The 19008-nt window shown below is 37.3% G+C and overlaps 1 protein-coding gene, 1 long non-coding RNA gene and 1 pseudogene across 18 annotated transcripts in view; 2 read left to right on the forward strand and 1 right to left on the reverse strand.

Moving 5' to 3' along the window:
* LOC105483054 (tetratricopeptide repeat, ankyrin repeat and coiled-coil containing 2) overlaps positions 1-19008 on the forward strand; it is a 475702-nt gene that overhangs the window by 224561 nt on the left and 232133 nt on the right. For all 14 annotated transcript variants that reach the window (XM_011743607.3, XM_071083397.1, XM_011743615.3 and 11 more), the window contains one exon: positions 15755-15903. In XM_011743607.3, the coding sequence (XP_011741909.2) occupies positions 15755-15903 (149 nt within the window). The remainder of the gene's footprint in view (positions 1-15754; positions 15904-19008) is intronic.
* Positions 4152-12509, forward strand: LOC105483049 (dnaJ homolog subfamily B member 6-like; annotated as a pseudogene).
* LOC105483051 (uncharacterized) overlaps positions 15792-19008 on the reverse strand; it is a 136611-nt gene continuing 133394 nt past the window's right edge. For all 4 annotated transcript variants that reach the window (XR_011615936.1, XR_988000.3, XR_011615935.1 and 1 more), the window contains one exon: positions 15792-15922. This is a non-coding gene — a long non-coding RNA (uncharacterized lncRNA). The remainder of the gene's footprint in view (positions 15923-19008) is intronic.

The raw sequence follows: 19008 nt of genomic DNA on the forward strand, positions 1-19008 counted from the left end.
CTTCTGTTATGCTCTTGGGCACTAAGAAGTGTGGAGCAGTGCCTTAAAACTAACTGCCCTGTGAGTGCACATAAGCTAGAGGTGGTTGCTTTGATTCTTGAAAACTGGTGGACTTTGATTCTTACAGCCAGGAGCTCAGTTTTGGAAGGATGTGGAAGAGCTTCCGTGCCTTTTTCAACATTTTATTGTGACAAATTGCAGCCCCTGCTTTTAGCAGCTGCTTATTTTCTAACGTTCCTCAGAAAAATGAAAAATTCAGGTAATCATTCAAGAACTAAGAAATGAAAATATAGCCAGGTTTGCTTTGGCAATCGGGCCAAGCTAATCATTGTTTTTACAACTCTGTTAAAGAGAAAGCATGAGTTTCTTTATTTGATTAAATATGGCACAAATTTCTGAGTCTTGAAATGGATGAGAATAAGCAGTTTATAATCAACAAATCAGAAAATGTAAACAACCCAATGTGAAAACGCTAAAAGAATGCTGAGATTTAAGAGAGTCTGTGGAACTAGAGATACAGTGTTTGTGTATTATTTGTGTGCAGCTTGCCATGTTAGGAATACAGATTCGGAATTTGGATACATTGGCAAGATACATGGATACATTTGGATACATTGGCAAGACATTCATTTCTTGGCACAGTTTTAATCATTGTTTAATCCCTGTGCACATTGGCCACCTTAAGTAGAAGGTACTTTTTTCAGATGTTGCGAAGTGTTAACTATCTCCGACTGGAGAATTGGCATCATCAAGAAAATAATGACCAAAATATATTCTGAAATATTCAGTACCTGCTTTTTTTACAGCATCCTCTTTTTTGGGGGGCCTGTGTTGTATTTATCACAGAGTTTAATTTACTGTGATTTAATTAAGCTTTTTTTTTTATTTCCCCCATGAGACTATAAACTCCTCAAGAATAAGGGACTGTGCTCATTGTATCATCAGATAATTCTGCTAGATGCTGTTAAAGATAAAAACAGATTAAGTACCTATTTAGACGATTTGTACTTAATAATTGCAGTTTTCTTGGCAGGATGATGAAATGGTTAAGAACATAGGCTCAGGAACCAGATTGCCTGGACTTAAATATTGTCTCTCTTACTTAACTAACTCTTTAACCGTAGACAAGCAAGAACTTAATCTTTGTGTTCCTCACTTTTTGCTATTTGTAAGATAAGGAATGTTGTGAAGATTAAATGACTTAATACATATAATGCATTTAGAAAAGCACAGTAGTGTCTCAATAAGTTATTGTTACGGTCATCATTGCTACTACTATTAATACTGCTATCAAAATTATTCCAGAAATAAACTTCAGTTTTAAAATAATATTAAATATGCTGCATTTAATCAGTTGTGATCGAGTCCTGTATTTATGTTGAATTGGTAAGTCAACAATTTGAACCTACAGATTGTTCCCTCTGCTCTTTTTCCCTGACTCTACTGTTAAATGTCAAACTCATCCATTAATTTCAAGTATACTCTCCTCTAAGAATCCTCTTCCATCCCTTTCCCCCCTCTTCCCTCCCAAAGTAAGTGTAATTGTTTTGTCTCTGTGCTCTTCCTAGCACTTCCTTTAATTTACAAAATATTTCTTGTAGGCTGGGTATGGTAGCTCTTTGGGAGGTCAAGGGTCACTTGAGCTCAGGAATTCAAGACCAGCCTGGGCAACATAGGGAGACTCCATCTCTTTAAAAAAAAAAAACAAAACGCCGGGCACGGTGGCTCAAGCCTGTAATCCCAGCACTTTGGGAGGCCGAGACGGGCGGATCACAAGGTCAGGAGATCGAGACCATCCTGGCTAACATGGTGAAACCCCGTCTCTACTAAAAATACAAAAAACTAGCCGGGCGAGGTGGCGGGCGCCTGTAGTCCCAGCTACTCCGGAGGCTGAGGCAGGAGAATGGCGTGAACCCGGAAGGCGGAGCTTGCAGTGAGCTGAGACCCGGCCACTGCACTCCAGCCTGGGCGACAGAGCGAGACTCCGTCTCAAAAAACAAAAAAAAAAAACAAAAAAAAAAAAAACAAAACAAAACTGTGTGGTGGCACATGCCTGTGGTACCAGCTACTCAAGAGGCTGAAGTGGGAGGATTACTTGGGCCCACAAGGGAGTTCGAGGTGATCATGCCACTAAACTCCAGCCTGGGTGAGAAAGTGAGACCCTGCCTCAAAAAAAACCCCAAAAAACAAAAATAATGGCTTCCCTCTATCCTTAATGCCATTGCTCCACTTTAAGTTGTTAACTGATATGAGAAGAGTTGTCAAGTAAAGTTGCTTGTGATTTGTTGGAAGATGTTGGAATATGTTTAACACCAAATGAGAAAAATTCATATGAAAGCACGAGTATGAATTTGAGAAAGACTAATCTTTTTTATCAAGTTTCCCTGAAGACAGGGCTTCAGTAAGATCCAAAATATAATTGGAAAGGTTCGTTTTAGATAGGAAAAGGGACAATATTGCTATTAAAAGGAGTGAAGGATGATAGAGTTGATGGGTTCAGGAGAAGTATTACTATTTAAACAGTATCACTATTTAAAAGGGTGAATGATATATAGGCAGATTTATATGTTTGTGTTATCAGGAAGCTGAGAAAATTTCTAGTCTTTTTGCCTCATCCTCTTCCAATCCATTACCCTCAGTGCTACCAGAAGAACCTTTATTATATTCAAATCTGATTGTGTCCTTCTCTAAAAAGTACTTCATGCTTTCAGGAAATATTTCTTGAATGCCTCCTACGTGTTAGGCACTGAGAATATAGTAGTAGAAAAAAGTAGGCAAAGGCCTGGCATGGTGGCTCACACCTGTAATCCCAGCACTTTGGGAGGCTGAGGCAGGCAAATCACCTGAGGTCAGGAGTTCAACACCAGCCTGGCCAGCATGGTGAAACCCCATCCCTACCAAATATACAAAAAGTAGCTGGCCATGGTGGCAGGTACATGTAGTCCCAGCTACTAAGGGAGGCTGAGGTAGGAGAGTTGCTTGAACCTGAGAGGCAGAGGTTGCAGTGAGCCGAGATCGCACCACTGCACTCCAGCCTGGGTGACAGAGTGAGACTCCATCTCAAAAAAAAAAAAGGAAAGAGTAGGCATAATGATTTCGTTTAGCTCTGAATTAGAGGGACGTGTATGTTCATACTAAATTTGCACTGTCACAGAGCTGCCTCTTCTTTCTGCTTACTCTTCTCAGTAGAGAGGAGGGAGAATAAATAAAGATACTCTTTATATAACTGCCCATGGTTTGTTAGTGATATCTTTAATGGTCTTCTGATAATAACCTGAATTTACCCAGGGTTGATGTTGGTGGGGCTTCTGTCCTCTAGCTGTTGGTCCTCACTCTAAACTAGCTCACTGTAGGTTCAGTTGGCCTAGTGGAAGGTAGATGAGCCTGAATGGTATAGACTACCCTCTACAGTCTCAAGCTTTGGGGCCTATAGGTACAGGCATCAACTTCTTTCTAGGCATGTTGAAAATCATGAACCAGGTGAGGAAGGGAGAAAATTGTATTGTCTTTCCTACTGAAATGGAACATCTCAAAAGCCAGCAGGGAGAAAGGTAGCCCCAGAGATCTGTATTGAAAATGTAGAGTCTTCAAGGTCTTTTGTCGTTGCCCTGTGGGCCCTACTTGCCAATTCCAGGAAAACAGAAATTTCACTTGACACCTCGTACCACCTTAAATTTTGCTTTATCTGGTAATAATATTGCCTCTCGGAATGGTTAAACCTCCAAGGACCACATTTAGTAGGGACAGCCCCCTCTCCAAGTGGATTCACCAGCATCTGTCAACCAGAAAAGCTGGAGAAATCTAAGGTTGTTGCTGTTTCCCTTGCTCTTGGCTCCTCACTCTTCCCTGGTTATTCGGTGCGTTACAGAAAATAAAGCACCACTCCTGTTCTCATCTACCTTCAGCTTCCAGTGTACTTGCCTAGTGTCACTAATATCCTTATTTTGACCGTCGTATCACTCCAGTGAGGTGTAGGTAGTAGTAGGAAGAGAAGTTGAGAACTTGTGTTCTGGCTGTCATTTCCACAGAATTCCTCAATAGCCAATTTAAAACAAAGGTTTTCAGAGGAAAGCGTGGGGTGCCACCACTGCCACCAGCACTGCTGTGCCAGAGCCAAGCCCTGCCTCCCCTGCTTCCTGACACCACCGCTCATGTCCTCCGGCCTGTTCCTACAATCTGTTGAAACTGTAGAATACTATGAAGTTCTAGGCATATAGAAACATACCCCTCGCTCTGCTCCAAGGTTATTAAAGAGGCATATTGGAAACTGGCACTAAAGTGGCACCCAGATAAAAATCATGAGAATAGAGAAGAAACAGAAAATTCTGACAAGTAGCTGAAGCATATGAGATTATTATCAGATGCTAAAAAATGGGACATCTGTGACAAATATGGCAAGGAAATTAAATGGTGGAGGAGGAGTTGGAAGTCATTTTGACAGTTCGTTTTAGTTTGGCTTCACATTCCTGTAACCCGGATGATGCCTTCAGGGACTTTTTTGGTGGAAGGGACCCATTTTTATTCAACTTCTATGAAAACTCATTTGAGGACTTTTTTGGGGAATCAAAGGGGTTCCCAAAGAAGCAGAAGCTGAGGAACAGAGTCTTTTTTCTCCAACTTCAGTGGATTCCCATGTTTTGGAAGTGGATTTTCTTCTTCTGATACAAGATTTGCTTCATTCAGTCACAAGGTCATGGAGGCCTCACTTCATTTTCTTCCACGTTATTTGGTGGTAGTGCCATGGGCAACTTAAAATTTGTATCAGTTTGTACCTAAAATAGTTGATGGCAGAAAATCACTACAAAGAGAACTGTTGAAAAGGGTCAAGAAAGAGTCAAAGTCCTTACCAGTAAATTGTGAGGAGCAGCTTCTACCCTTGCATAACAAGTAATTCAACACACACATTTGAACAGAAATGTTAAACTATAACAAGCACCACTGAGGATTACGGAACATTTCTTTGAAGATTTCAGATGAACATGACTTTCTTTTTCATTGTGTCTAATCTAGAGTATTTATGAACAGCTCATTGGAGTCCCTATTTGTCTTAAACTTTGGAATTTATTAATGAGACCACAAAATAGGACCTTTTTTAAGACTTAAAAATTGTACATCTCTGCATGTACTTTGCTTTATTATACTCTTAGTTGAAACTTGACTCTTGAGTAGTGGTAGGACAAGACTGTACACTTAACACCAGCATGGATCTGCTTTTCCATTGTGTCTGAAATGTGAGCCAGGTGTAGTGTCAAGTGAAGTTAACATTGCCAGAATAAATCTTCCACAGAAATAATTCCTATTTTTTTCTGTTAAGTGAAGTTAACATTGCCAGCATGATAGCATGAATCTTCCACAGAAATAATTTCTATTTTTTTGTCTGTTTAGTAGTGCAAGATATTAATGCATTCATGGTAACACATTTCTGGTTTAACACAAATTAAGGATGTTTTTTAGTTGTGGATGAATGCTAGCGACTTAGTTTTGACAATTGTTTAAATTAGTAATGTTAAGCTGAAATTTAAAAAGTAAAGTTTGAGAGGGTCAAAAATTTACCTGCTGGGTATAATGCACACTCATTATTCGAGTGATGGGTACACTAACAGCTCAGACTCCACCACTGTGTTGTACATGCATGTGAGGAATCTGCACTTATACTTCCTAAGTATATAAAATATTTTTTAAAATTTACGTAAATCTGGTAAACTGGGTCTTTATCATTTGTTTTTTAAAAAAAGAAATGCAAATGTGTTTGGTGCATTCTTACCTGAGTGGGAAAAAAGTACATATTTGTTTTCATTAGTTGAAGATCTATTTAAACCATAACATATTTCATATATAATTTCCTTGAAATCTCTTGATTTCTAAAATTATGTCTTTATTAAGACAGGAACTTTAAATGAAAGATCTAAACGTTTAGAGTAGTAAGTTTGCTGTTATTAGTATCCCTCATCTGAGCAACTTAAATAGTATTTAAATATATAGCTTAAATATATAGTGTTATTTGTTTTTTTCCATAACTCTAGACCTGTTTCTTAGAGTAAAAAAGCGTAAACAAGTATTGTTGAGAAAATAGTTTCATTCTCAAAGTCAGTGCCCTAAGTCCTTAATACATTTTTTGTAATTTTGTAAAAATTAAAATATAAATACAGAAAGGAGCACAAATATCAATTATGCCTTGCTATGAAAATTTATGAACACATCTTAAATCAAGATATTGAATGTTTTCAGCAGTTCAGAAGCTTCCTTCATGCTTCCTCTGCATCATTATCCTCCCCCACAAACATACCCACTGTTCTGACTGCCATCATCAATTATTTGTTTTACCAATTTCTGAACTTTATATAAATAAAATCATTTAGTATGTTGTTTTTTTGTTTGTTTGTTTGTTTGTTTTTCAGACAGAGTCTTGCTCTGTCGCCCATGCTGGAGTGCAATGGCATGATCTTAGCTCACTGCAACCTCTGCCTCCTGGGTTCAGGCTATTCTCATGTCTCAGCCTCCTGAGTAGTTGGGATTACAGGCACCTGCCACCATGCCTGGCTAAATTTTTTTGTATTTTTAGTAGAGATGGAGTTTCACCATGTTGGTCAGGTGAGCCACCCACCTCAGCCTCCCAAAGTGCTGGGATTACAGGCGTGAGCCACTGCGCCCGGCCCTTTGTATTCTTTTGAATCTGTCTTCTTTTGTTCAGTAATACAGTTTTTTTGGGGGGGGTGGGAGGGTAGAGGCAGAGTTTGAGACAGGGTCTCACTCTGTACGACTGTACGACTGTCTCACTCAGTTGTACAGTGGTGCAATCACGGTTCATTGCAACCTTGATATCCCAGGCTCAAGCCATCCTCCTACTTTACCCTCCTGAGTAGCTGGGACTACAGGCGTGTACTACCAGGCCTGGCTACTTTTTAAAAAAAAAAAATTTTGTAGAGTTATGGTTTTGCCATGTCACTCAGGCTGGAATAGCTGGGACTACAAGCATGTGCCACCACACCCATCTAGTTTTTGTATTTTTTTGATAGAGACAGGGTTTCACCATGTTGGCCAGGCTAGTCTCGAACTTCTGACCTAGAGTGATCCACCCGCCTCGGCCTCCCAAAGTGCTGGAATTACAGGCATGAGCCACCCTGCTCAACCTTGATGGACATTTTCAACTTTGGCTATGATGAACAATTTTATGAACATTTGTCATGTGTCTTTTGTTGCACCTATTAGTATACTTTTCCCTTTTTTTATACAACTGGTAGTGGACTTGCTGAGTCATATGGTTTCTGTAAAATAGCAAACATTTTCCAAATTTGAAACCATACATTTTTTAAATGCCAAATCTTTTATCCAAATTTGATGCTACCAATTTACATTCCCATCAGCACAGCAGTGTTTCAATGTTCCTTTGCCCTGTACTGTCAGATGCTATTTTGTTTTGTATGCCATTCTGCACTGTACATGTGTAGTAGTATCTCATTGGAGTTTTGATTTGCATTTCCCAATAATATTCAACACCTTTACATGTGCTTATTAGCTATTTGGATATTCTCTTTTGTAAATCCTGTGTGGATCTTTTGTCTATTTTTTAATTGGATTGTCTTTCTTTTTCTTGTTGATTAGTAGTAGTAGCCCCATTCTACGGCTTGCCCTTTTACCTTCTTAATGATGTCTTTGGTGAACAGAAATTCTTGTTAATGAACTTGACTTTGCCAATATTTTTTCTTAACAGTTGTTGACTTTTCAGCCTGTCTAGGAAATGTTTACCTAGTTCTAGGTCATAAAGATGTCCTATTAGGTCATTTTCCAGTAGACTTACTGCTTTACTTTTTATATTTGGGTCTATAATCTATATGAAATTTATTCTTTTAAGGACAGGATTTATTTTTCCATATGGATATCATATTGATCTGTTACCAGTACTTGAAAATACTCTCGTGTTACTGAAACACTGCAGTGAAACTTTTGTTCTGAATCAGGTGATTATATAGAGAGAGATCTGTTTTTGGATTTTTAAATTCTGTTCCATTGACCACCTTTTTATCTATGCTTTTGTCTAGCTGTGTCTTAATTACTGTAGCTTTATATTAATCTTGATATTAAGCAGTATGTCATTCTTTTGTTTGTTTGTTTGTTTGTTTGTTTGTTTGTTTTTGAGATGGTGCCTCGCTCTTGTCGCCCAGACTGAAGTGTAATGGTGCATTATCGGCTCACTGCAACTTCCGCCTCCCAGGTTCAAGTAATTTCCTGCCCCACCCTCCCAAGTAGCTGGGATTACAGGCATCTGCCACCACGCCTGACTAATTTTTTGTATTTTTAGTAGAGACGGGGTTTCACCATGTTGGTCAGGCTGGTCTCGAACTCCTGACCTCAGGTGATCCACCTGCCTCAGCCTCCCAAAGTACTGGGATTACAGGCATGAGCCACTGCACCGGGCCTTTCTTCAAGTCTTCTATACTATTCGTGGACCTTTCCATTTCCATGTAAAATCTATAATCCCTTAGTCTTTACAGTGATGTATTCCTCAGCCAGATTTCTGGGAGCAAAGCCTAATGCATAAACACACTGCTTACAAACAGCCAAAACAAAACCAGAGCTGCAAATTTAAGTAGTTTTAATCAGCATAATGCAGGAGTGCTGTATGATTTATTTTGTGTATCACAGTCTCAGAAAGATTGTTTTTCAGCAACCAGCTGTCTGTTTCTCATACCTCAAAGTTGTTGTCATTATTAAAGAAGTTACAGAATTCCATTCAAGGAAAGTACTGTCTTTGTTTAGGTACATACCTTAATTGGAGTGTATTGTTATAAAGATGAGACCCTCTTCATATCACCTGGATGGTCATGGATGAGACAAAAATATAGGTCAAATAATTGATATGATGACTTAGGAAGTTTTGGAAGTTTTGAGCAAATTCAGTGGGCAGAGGGGAACTGGGGACTGATGCCTGGCAACATAGTGAGAGACTGGACTTGGAGATGACAGTATAACTTAAAAGTAAAGAGCCTGAGGTCTAGAGCCAGATTGCCTGGCTCAGCCACTTACTAGCCATATGAATTTGGTAAGTTACTTATTCTTTGTATGCTTTATTTTCATTATCTGTAAAGTATGGATAAGATTGCATACCTTGTAGGGCAATTTGATGATTAAATTAGATAATATAGGTAAAATTCTTAGGAATAGTACCTGGCATGTACAATTAACTAGACTACAGACCTTACTGAGATTTGGTTAATAACCATATAATTAATTGCCATATATAGCTAACTATTATTATAGCTAAGAAAAGTTATAATCTGCCCCAGAAAGAACCACCAAAAATTATGTTTTTTATATATATATATATATACACACACATACACACATACATGTGTGTGTGTGTTTGTGTGTATATAGACACATAACGCATATATATTTTTTGAATAAATGTTCTAAGTTTCATTAAAACTATAAACCCACAGATACAAGAAGTTCAATGAATCCTAAGCACAGGAAACATGAAGATTTCACTAAGATACAATATGAAACTGCTTAAAACTAATGATAAAGAAAAAACTATTAAAATCAGTCAGAGAAATCACAGACGATTGAGAAAGATGACAGCACACTTCTTTTTGAAAAAAATCAAGACAGAAGACAAGTGGGGCAGCATCGTTTTTAAATTTTTTAATTTTCAAATTTAGGAATAGCATCTTTAAATTACTGAGACAAAGAAACTATCAAACTAGAATTGTATACCCTGAAAAAATATAGTTCAAAAATGAAAGTAAAATGAAGATTTTCTTAAACATATAAAAAATGGAAGACTTTATCACCAGTTGACCTGTACTACAAGAAATGTTTAAGAAATTTCTTCAGGCAGAAGAAAAATGATACCACATGGAAATTCACAGAACTATACACAAAATGTTCCCAAAAAACCCCAACCACAACAAATGAGTGTATGCAAAATCTGACAAAATCAAGGTGACCAACCAGGGTGACATGCACCAGTAGTCCCAGCATACTCAGGGCACTGAGGTGAGACGGTCACCTGAGCTCAGGAGTTCCAGAACAGCCTGGACAACAAAGCTGAGACCCCGTCTCTTAAAAAAAAAAAAAAAAAAATCTGGCCGGGTGCAGTGGCGTAATCCTAGCACTTTGGGAGGCCTAGGTGGGCGCATCACTAGGTCAAGAAATCGAGATCATTCTGGCCAACATGATGAAACCCTGCCTCTACTAAAAATACAAAAAATTAGTCAGGTGTGGTAGTGTGCGCTTGTCCCAGCTACTCAGGAGGCTGAAGCAGGAGAATTGCTTAAACCCAGGAGGCAGAGGTTGCAGCGAGCCAAGCGCCACTGTACTCCATCCTGGCAACAGAGTGAGACTCCATCCAAAAAAAAAATCTGGCAAAATCTGAATAAGGTGTGTAGTCTAGTTCATTGTATTCTCCCAGTGTCGTTTTCCTGTATAACTCACTGTTGTTATGTAAGATGTTTCCTTTGGGAAAACTGGGTGATGGGTACATGGTTCTATTTGTACTATTGTGGGGTTTTCATATTTATTAATAACAGCTATACTGAAATGTAATTCACATACCAAAAAATACATCCTTTTAAGATATACACCTCAGTGATACTTAGTATATTTACAGACTTGTATAACTATCACCGCTATCTAATTTTAGAGCATTTTTATTACCCCCCCCCCAAAAAAATCCTGTGCCCTTTCACAGTCACTCCCCACACAGCCCAGTCCTAGGCAATGGCTTATCTACTTTTTATATCTACAGATTTGCCTATTCCAGACATTTCATATGATTAGAATCATACAATATGTGGTCTTTTGTGTCTGATTTTCTTAGCACAATACTTTCAGTGAGTGTTCTTTCATATTATGGCATGTATCATTATTTCTTTTTTTTCATGGCCAAATGTTCCCTAATGGGAATATATGACATTTTATTTATCCATTCATCATTTGAGGGACAGTGGGGTTCTATTTTTGACTGTTATGAATAACAGTACTATGACCATTCATGTACAAGTTGATGTGTGTTTTCAATTCTTTTGGGTATATGCCTAGGAGTAGATTTGCTGAGTCACATGGTAACTCTATGTTTAACATCTTGAGGAACTGCCAAACTATTTTCAAAATGTCTGCACAATTTTACATTGCTACCATTATTGTATGAAGGTTCCAATAAATTTCACTGTTTGTTATTGCTTGTCTTTTTTGTTTTAACCATCCTAGTGGGTATAACTTGATATCTCCTTGTGGTTTTGATTTGCATTTCCCTTAATGATTAATTATGTCAAACATCCTTTCATGTACTTATTGACCATTTGTATACCCTCATTGGTGAAATGTCTATTCCGATATTTCACCTATGTTTTAATTCGTTTATTTGCCTTTTTATGGTTGAGTAGTAGGAGTTCTTTATATAGTCTGGGTTCAAGTCCCTTGAACACATGATTCACATATATTTTCTCCCATTCAGTGGGTTGTCTTTGCACTCTCGATGGTATCTGTTGAAGCATGACACTTTTTAATATTGATGAAGTCAGATTTATCTGTTTTTCTTTTTGTCACTTATGCTTTTAGTTTCATGTCTAAGAAACCATTCCTAACCAAAGGTCACGAAGTTTACTACCATGTTTTCTTTTAAGAGTTTTATAGTTTTAGCTTACACATTTAGGTCCACGACGCATTTTTACTTAATTTTGATATATGAAGTAGGGCTCCAGCTTCATACCTTTGTGTTTATGCAGTTGTCCCAACACCATTTGTTGGAAAGATTATTTTTTTCCCATTGAATTGTCATTGCATCCTTGTTAAAAATTGACCAAGGCAGGAATGGTGACTCATGCCTGTAATTTTAGCACTTTGGGAGGGTGAAGTGGGAGGATTGCTTAAGCCCAGGAGTTCAAGACCAGCCTGGTTTACATAATGAGACACCATCTCTACAAAAAAAAATTTTTTTAAATTATCCAGGCATGGTGGTGCACACCTGTAATCCTAACTACTCAGGAGGCTGAGGCAGGAGGATTGCTTGAGCCCAGGAGGTCGAGGCTGCAGTGAGCCATGGTTGCACCACTGAATTCCAGAGTGAGACCTTGTCCCACAAAAGAAAAAAAAAATCAATTGGCCATAATGTAAGAGTATATTTCTGGACTCTTTATTTCCTTGGTCTATTCTGATGCCAGTACCATATTGCCTTGATTACTGTTGCATTGCAGTAAATTTTGAAAATAGGAAATGTGAGTCTTCGAACTCTGTTCTTCTTTTTAAAGGTTTTTTTTTTTTAATTTTGGGCCCCTTATATTTCCATATAATTTTTGTGATCAGCTAGTCAATTTCTGAAAATAGAAGGGAAGAAGGAAAGGAAGCAAGTAAGCAAGCAGCTGGAATTTTGATAAGGATTGCATTAAATTGGTAGATTGATTTGGGGAATATTGATATCATAACAAAATTATCTTCCAAACCATGAACATGGAAAACCGTAATGCACCCTCCCCCGCAAAAAAAAAAAAAAAAAAAAAAAACTAAAAGACTTGATACACACAATATGGATGAAACTCATTCTAAAACGCACATTGCCTCCAAAGACCAGACAATCTTTAAAATAGGTCAAAGAATTTTCTTAAACTTTTTTAACTCACTTTCTCTATTCTTAAAAATTACAAACCCAATAACCCTGATAATTAAGCACTGATTTCTCTCTCTTAAGCTACCACTATTTCCATTAAATCCTCCCTTTTAGTGATCTTCAGATGGCCCCATTATTAATTGTAATGAGGGGGGAAAAGTCTATCTTTATGCCACTGGCCAGATTTTATTCTGCTGGTAAGTTTTCATTTTGCAGGCAGAGAGGTTTTATCATAGCAATTACTTGCAAGTGGGAAATAGAAATGAGACAAAAAGGGAAGAAAAATGGTAGTATTTAAGGAAGAATGCAGAATCAACGTACACTAAGTAGGAAAAAATGAAAATGCGTGACCTCGTGACATTTTCAGCATATTTTAAATGAAATGGTTTGGAGGGGAGGACCTGACTTCGTGTTTCAATATACAGTATTTGAATACACTATTCTGTTGGTGCAAAAGTAATTGTGGTTTTTGCCATTACCTTTAATGGTGCCATAATGGCAAAAACCTCAATTACTTTTGCACCAACCTAATAAATCCCTACAAGTGAGAAGCTGTTCATCTGGTCCTACAGAGCACCTTCAAAATATATTTCACATATTCCCACCTTTTTAAAAAAAAAATTATTGTTTATTTTTGAGACAGGATCTTGCTGTGTTGCCCAGGCTGGAGTGCAGTGACATGATCACGGCTAACTACCACCTTGGCCTCCTGTGTTCAAGCAATTCTCCTGCCTCAGTCTCCTAAGTAGCTGGGACCACAGGCATGCGCCACCACACCCAGCTAATTTTTGTAATTTTTGTAGAGATGGAGTTTTGCCATGTTGCCCAGGCTGGTCTTGAACTCCTGGGCTCAAGTGATCAACCTCCCTCAGCATCCCAAAGTGCTGGGATTTAGAGCATAAGCCACCACGCCTTGCCCCACCCTTTTTTGTTTTCAGAAGTAACTATTTTTAATTTATTTTAAAATAGTGAAAATGGATTAGGGAAGAGGTTACTGACAGTGAAGTCTGTAATCTAGAAACTAGAAAGGAGGTGCCTCTACTGTTTCTACTTTCTTCCACCCAAAATCCTGGCATACTTTAAGGAAGAGGAGACAGAGGCAGCTGTTGGTAATCTAAGACTTAAGATGGAGGGATTCACAGGTCCCTGTCTGTTATTTGAGAAGCCCTCACTAATTCATCTACTAGGCCTTTTCATCATGTGTAAAATTTTACTCAAGATCAACAAATAAGAAAAGTTCAAAACAAATGTAATTGCCAAAGATAGTTTTTTCGTATCATAACCTGGTATCGGATTTCTTTCATTATAGAGTGCACAGCAGATAGTATCATATTAATGTCATCCTCAAATGATATTTTGAGATTAGGTAAGTAAATAGGAAAGAAAAAGTAGATTTAGCAAGGTGTAAAAAAATACCAGTCAAACCAGATGAAAAGGACCTGGTGTGGTAGCAGTATGTAATATAGCCACCCACGGAAGAATTCTTGAACTTCTTTCTGCATTCGTACTTGGAAGTACTGGAAGTAGTAATGTAGAAAGGGTTGCAGTTATCTGTCTCTTAAGAACCTCCATTTGATTACCTTAGTGTTTACAACATGCTTTGTTAGGATTATTGAGATTAACATACTATAAGCAATATGCCTATTATTACAAGTTATCTCTTATTCAGACATTCTCACCATTTGTAATATTTGTTTCCAGTGAGGAAGACACTGTTGTGCTCATTGGGAGCATAAATTCTGGAGTCAGGGAGCTCAAGTTCTAATCCTGGCTCTACCATTTACTGGTTGTGTTACTTTGAGCAAATAATTTAATTTATCTGTGCCTCTATTTTCTCATCTGTAAAATGAGGGTAATAATTTGTACCTTAGAAAGTGGAATCTAAAGTTATGAAGGTTAAGTAAGCTAACATTTGTAAAGTATTTACACTAGTGACTTGTGCATCATAAGCATTATGTAAGTATATGCTAAATAAATATATACTCTTTTATTTTCCATATAGATTATAAACTTTTCAAAGTCAATGACTGTATCTCCATGTTATATATAAATTCGCATATCTGTTGTTAACCATGTACGTAGAAAACACTTACTAATTATCTGAATAACTTTGTAGGAGACAGTGAAATAGAGCCCCAGAATATCTAGAGGTCTGGAATCTATGATGAGAAAAATTTGCAAAAGATTAGTTAGTTTAACCTTTAGGAGGGAGGAAAGTGTTATTCATTAATTTGAAGAGACCAGTTTTGCCTTTTCATTTTATCAAGGAATAAGAAGCTTCCAATTATTCTTGAGAAAAAAAAATAAGTATCTAAATGTTTATAATATAAAAATAACCCTACTGATTCTCTTATTTCTGTTCTGTGGCAGAGCAATATATTTATGTTGCCTCTGGGGGGATAATAGGAGAGGAAAAATAGAGCCTTGTTTTTCTACCTTGACATACATTCAGTGAGAGTTTTATAGAGATTTTTCACGGATGGAACACTTGAGTTCAGTACTAATATACAAAAATACACATATACCCTATCTCTGACCCCCAGCTTGTGACTTTATTAGAGACGTTAGTATAAAGTTAAATGGAATAATAACAATGCAGATCTTACCTTCTTGGCATTTGGAGTGGTTTACTGTGTAATACTGAATATCCTAAATAATAAGATGTGATTGTGTGTAGTGATGCTGTTGTGTTTTGGCATCAAACCATATGACACTACAGTTAGTGCTTGTAATGCTAACGGATATATCTGACCCCATAAAAGGATTTTTGTAATGTCCTTTAAAATCTGTGCTACTGTGGATTGTTACAAGGTGAGATTAAATGCTCTGAATTTAGAACACAACCTGAATAAATATGGACAGTAAGTCAACATAAACAGATACTCATTTTAGGAAAATTTTTTTTTTGCCTCACATTTTTAATCATTTTGAGTTCCCTGGCTCATTTTTATTTGATTCGTGTAAATTTTGTACTTGGAAACAAATTTATATTGAGAGTGAGTAGTCCAAGAAAAACCTCATAACCTTGTCATTTTTGAGTTAAAATCTGAAAACTAAAGAAATGACCAAAGTGAATGTATGAATAGTTGCAGAACTAGACCATTTTATTTTGAAAGATTCATGTTCTTCAATGCCTTCTTGTTACAGGTGATGCTGAACAGGAGCTTGGCCCCCCTCCATCTGTAGATGAGGCAGCAAACACACTCATGACTCGTCTGGGTTTCCTCCTTGGAGAGAAAGTCACAGAAGTTCAGCCAGGTGACCAATACAGCATGGAAGTGCAGGATGAAAATCAGGTAAGCCATTTGCTATCACCTTTGAGAAACATAGTATGAATCAGCTTATTATGCCAGAAATAATCTCAATTGTTGAAAGCCTTTTGAGGCCTAGAATACAATTTAATTTTCCATAATCACTATTATTTCTTCGGTTTATGAATAATCTTTTAGCTTTAATCAAAAAAGCCACTTTTAGGTTTTGATTGATTTAATGAATGAATGAATGAGCAAGCCAACAAATAAAATTGACGTGTACATAAGCACTGCACCCCAACTTTGCAGAGTATACATTCTTTTCAAGTGCATGTGGATTATTTACCAAATTGATGATATGCTAAGCCGTAGAGCAGGTCTCAACAAATTTCCAGAGATTCCAATTACCGGAACCACAGTTGAATTTATCAGTTACAAAATGATAATTTAGAAAGTGGTATCTAAAAGATTACTTGGATCATTAGTTTAGATTTCCTTTTTTTTTTTTTTTTTTTTTTGAGACGAAGTCTCGCTCTGTCGCCCAGGCTGGAGTGCAGTGGCCGAATCTCAGCTCACTGCAAACTCTGCCTCCCGGGTTCACGCCATTCTCCTGCCTCAGCCTCCTGAGTAGCTGGGATTACAGGCGCCCGCCACCTCGCCCGGCTAACTTTTTTTTGTATTTTTAGTAGAGACGGGATTTCACCATGTTAGCCAGGGTGGTCTTGATCTCCTGACCTCGTGATCTGCCCGTCTCGGCCTCCCAAAGTGCTGGGATTACAGGCTTGAGCCACCGCGCCCGGCCTAGATTTTCTACTTTTCTAAAATACACATTTAAAACTAATATTTCTTTTTAAGCACATCTTTAGCTATATCCTACAAGTTTTGTTATACTTAGTTTTTATTATTTCAATTTTAAATGTTTTCTAATTTTTTTGTGATTTCCTCTTGGACTCAAAGGCTATTTAGAAGTATATTACTCAGTGTCTACATATTTGGGGATTTTCTAAGTATCCATCTCAGAAAGTTAAAAAAATCAGCAATTTAAAAAATATTTTGTAGTTTTCTTTCTTTTTGCTATTTTCATGTCTTTCAGTTTAAATGTAGCAAAAGAAAGTACTAGAGTCAGATTCATTTATATGATCTTAATCTTCAGTGTGAATGATAGTGAAGCGTTTTATTCAGGAGATGACAAATTAATTTTAAATTGCATATTAATAAATATTAGTGAAGATTCTATGTCACATATTACTTTCATTACAATGAGATATACAAGGATTATTTGAATATATTTATATATCATGTGGATAATTTCAGATGTTCCAGGGCGCTCTCCTCAAGTCTCACTCCTAGGTTATTGGTTTTGCTAGCTGCACATTATTTAAATACTATCTTAACTCCCTGAGTATCTCTAGCCCTGCCTTTTCCCCTTTACTTGAAATTTGTATATGTAGCTTCCCACATTATATTTTCTAACTAATGTTTAAAATGTATCTCAAACTTAACATGTCAGATTTCTCCCTAGAACCTGTTCCTTCTGCAGTGTTTCACATATGAATAAATGGTATCACCTACTTGCTTAGGACAAAAGCATTGGAGCCATTTGACTTCCATCAGACCCACATTCACTCTTTCAGCAAATCATAGACCCCGGCTTCAAAATATGTACTCAATCTGATCCCTTCTCACTATTCCCACTGCTATACCCAAGTCCCAGCCACTGTCATCTTTTGCCTGTGCTACTGCAATAGGTACTAGAATGTAAGACTGGAAGGCTGGAATTTTTGCCTGTTCTACCCATTGCCATATCCTCTGCCCCTAGAACATTATTGTCTTTACTAGGTGCTCAGTAGGTATTTATTATATGAATAAATGGGCCTCCTAATAGGTCTCTGCTTCCACTCTTGCTCCCCTGTAGTGTGTTCACACAGTAACCAGAGTGATCCTTGTAAAATGTGAATCCGATTCTGTCACTTTGCTTGTAATCTCCTGTATTCCCATCATACTTAGAATAAAATCTAAAATCTTTACTATGGCCTGGAAGGCTGCACCTGATCTAGCCACTTGCTACCTCTTCTACATCACCTCCTACCCCCCTCCCTTTCATGCATAGCTCTCCAGCCACATTGGCTTCCTTGTCATTTGCCAGACACATCAACTATATTCATTTGTACTTGAATGTTCTTCCCCCACAACTCACTTCCTCACTTATTCAGGGTTCTGCCTAAATTTTACCTCCTCAGAGAGGTCTTAATTCCTCTTCTAATAATTGCACCTGCCCATCCCTATATCCCCTTATCCTCCTACTTTAATTTTTCATAGCTTTTACCATTAACTGATATTACATTACATGTTTAGTTGCAGGGTTGTTTTACCTCATAACAAGAATGTATGTTTCATGATGTCAGAGCTGATGTTTTTAAATCAATTTACATTGTAACTATGTCAGTATGCTGTGCCCTGTGAATAAAAAATGGGAATGATCTTGTTGAGGGATTTTTAAAAATTGGGATCAATGAAACGTCTGTTTCACCTCTCATTTCTTGATATTCATGTCAAGTTAAAATGTGACTTTTCTAATAATGACCAGGTAACTTGATGTCTTATATCTTATAACCTGAATATTTTTCAAGGACCCTGTCATTTCTACACAGCTACATTTCCTTGGATTATAAAATGTGTACTTGTTGCTCTTGAGATTCTGCATGTCACAGTGACTTCTGTGTAAAGTCACAAGTCTATGGAGTACGCCTTACTTGAACATTACTGAATAACAATCTTAAGTAAATGAGCATATCATTGATTTAATATAATTAAAGCAATATGGTATGATAGAAAAGCCATTGAACCAGAAGGGAGAAAATTTGTGTTCTAGTTCCAACTCTGCCACCTACCGTTTTGTAAATTTGGACATGTCACTTAACGTCTCTGAGCTTTATATTTTTCATAGGTAATAATACTGACATTTATTAAATACCTACTGTGTACCAATTATTGTACTAATATTTTGCTTGCACTATTTCGTTAAAGCTTCTTCACAACCCAGTGTGGTGGAGTTCATTCATATTCCAATTTTCAAATAAGGGATGGAAACACACTGCCAGAAAGTGATGGAATGGTATTCATATCCAGGCAGTCTGCTTTTATAAGCTG

This window comes from Macaca nemestrina, chromosome 17 (assembly GCF_043159975.1).
Source record: "Macaca nemestrina isolate mMacNem1 chromosome 17, mMacNem.hap1, whole genome shotgun sequence".
In the NCBI taxonomy this organism is placed as follows: domain Eukaryota; kingdom Metazoa; phylum Chordata; class Mammalia; order Primates; family Cercopithecidae; genus Macaca; species Macaca nemestrina.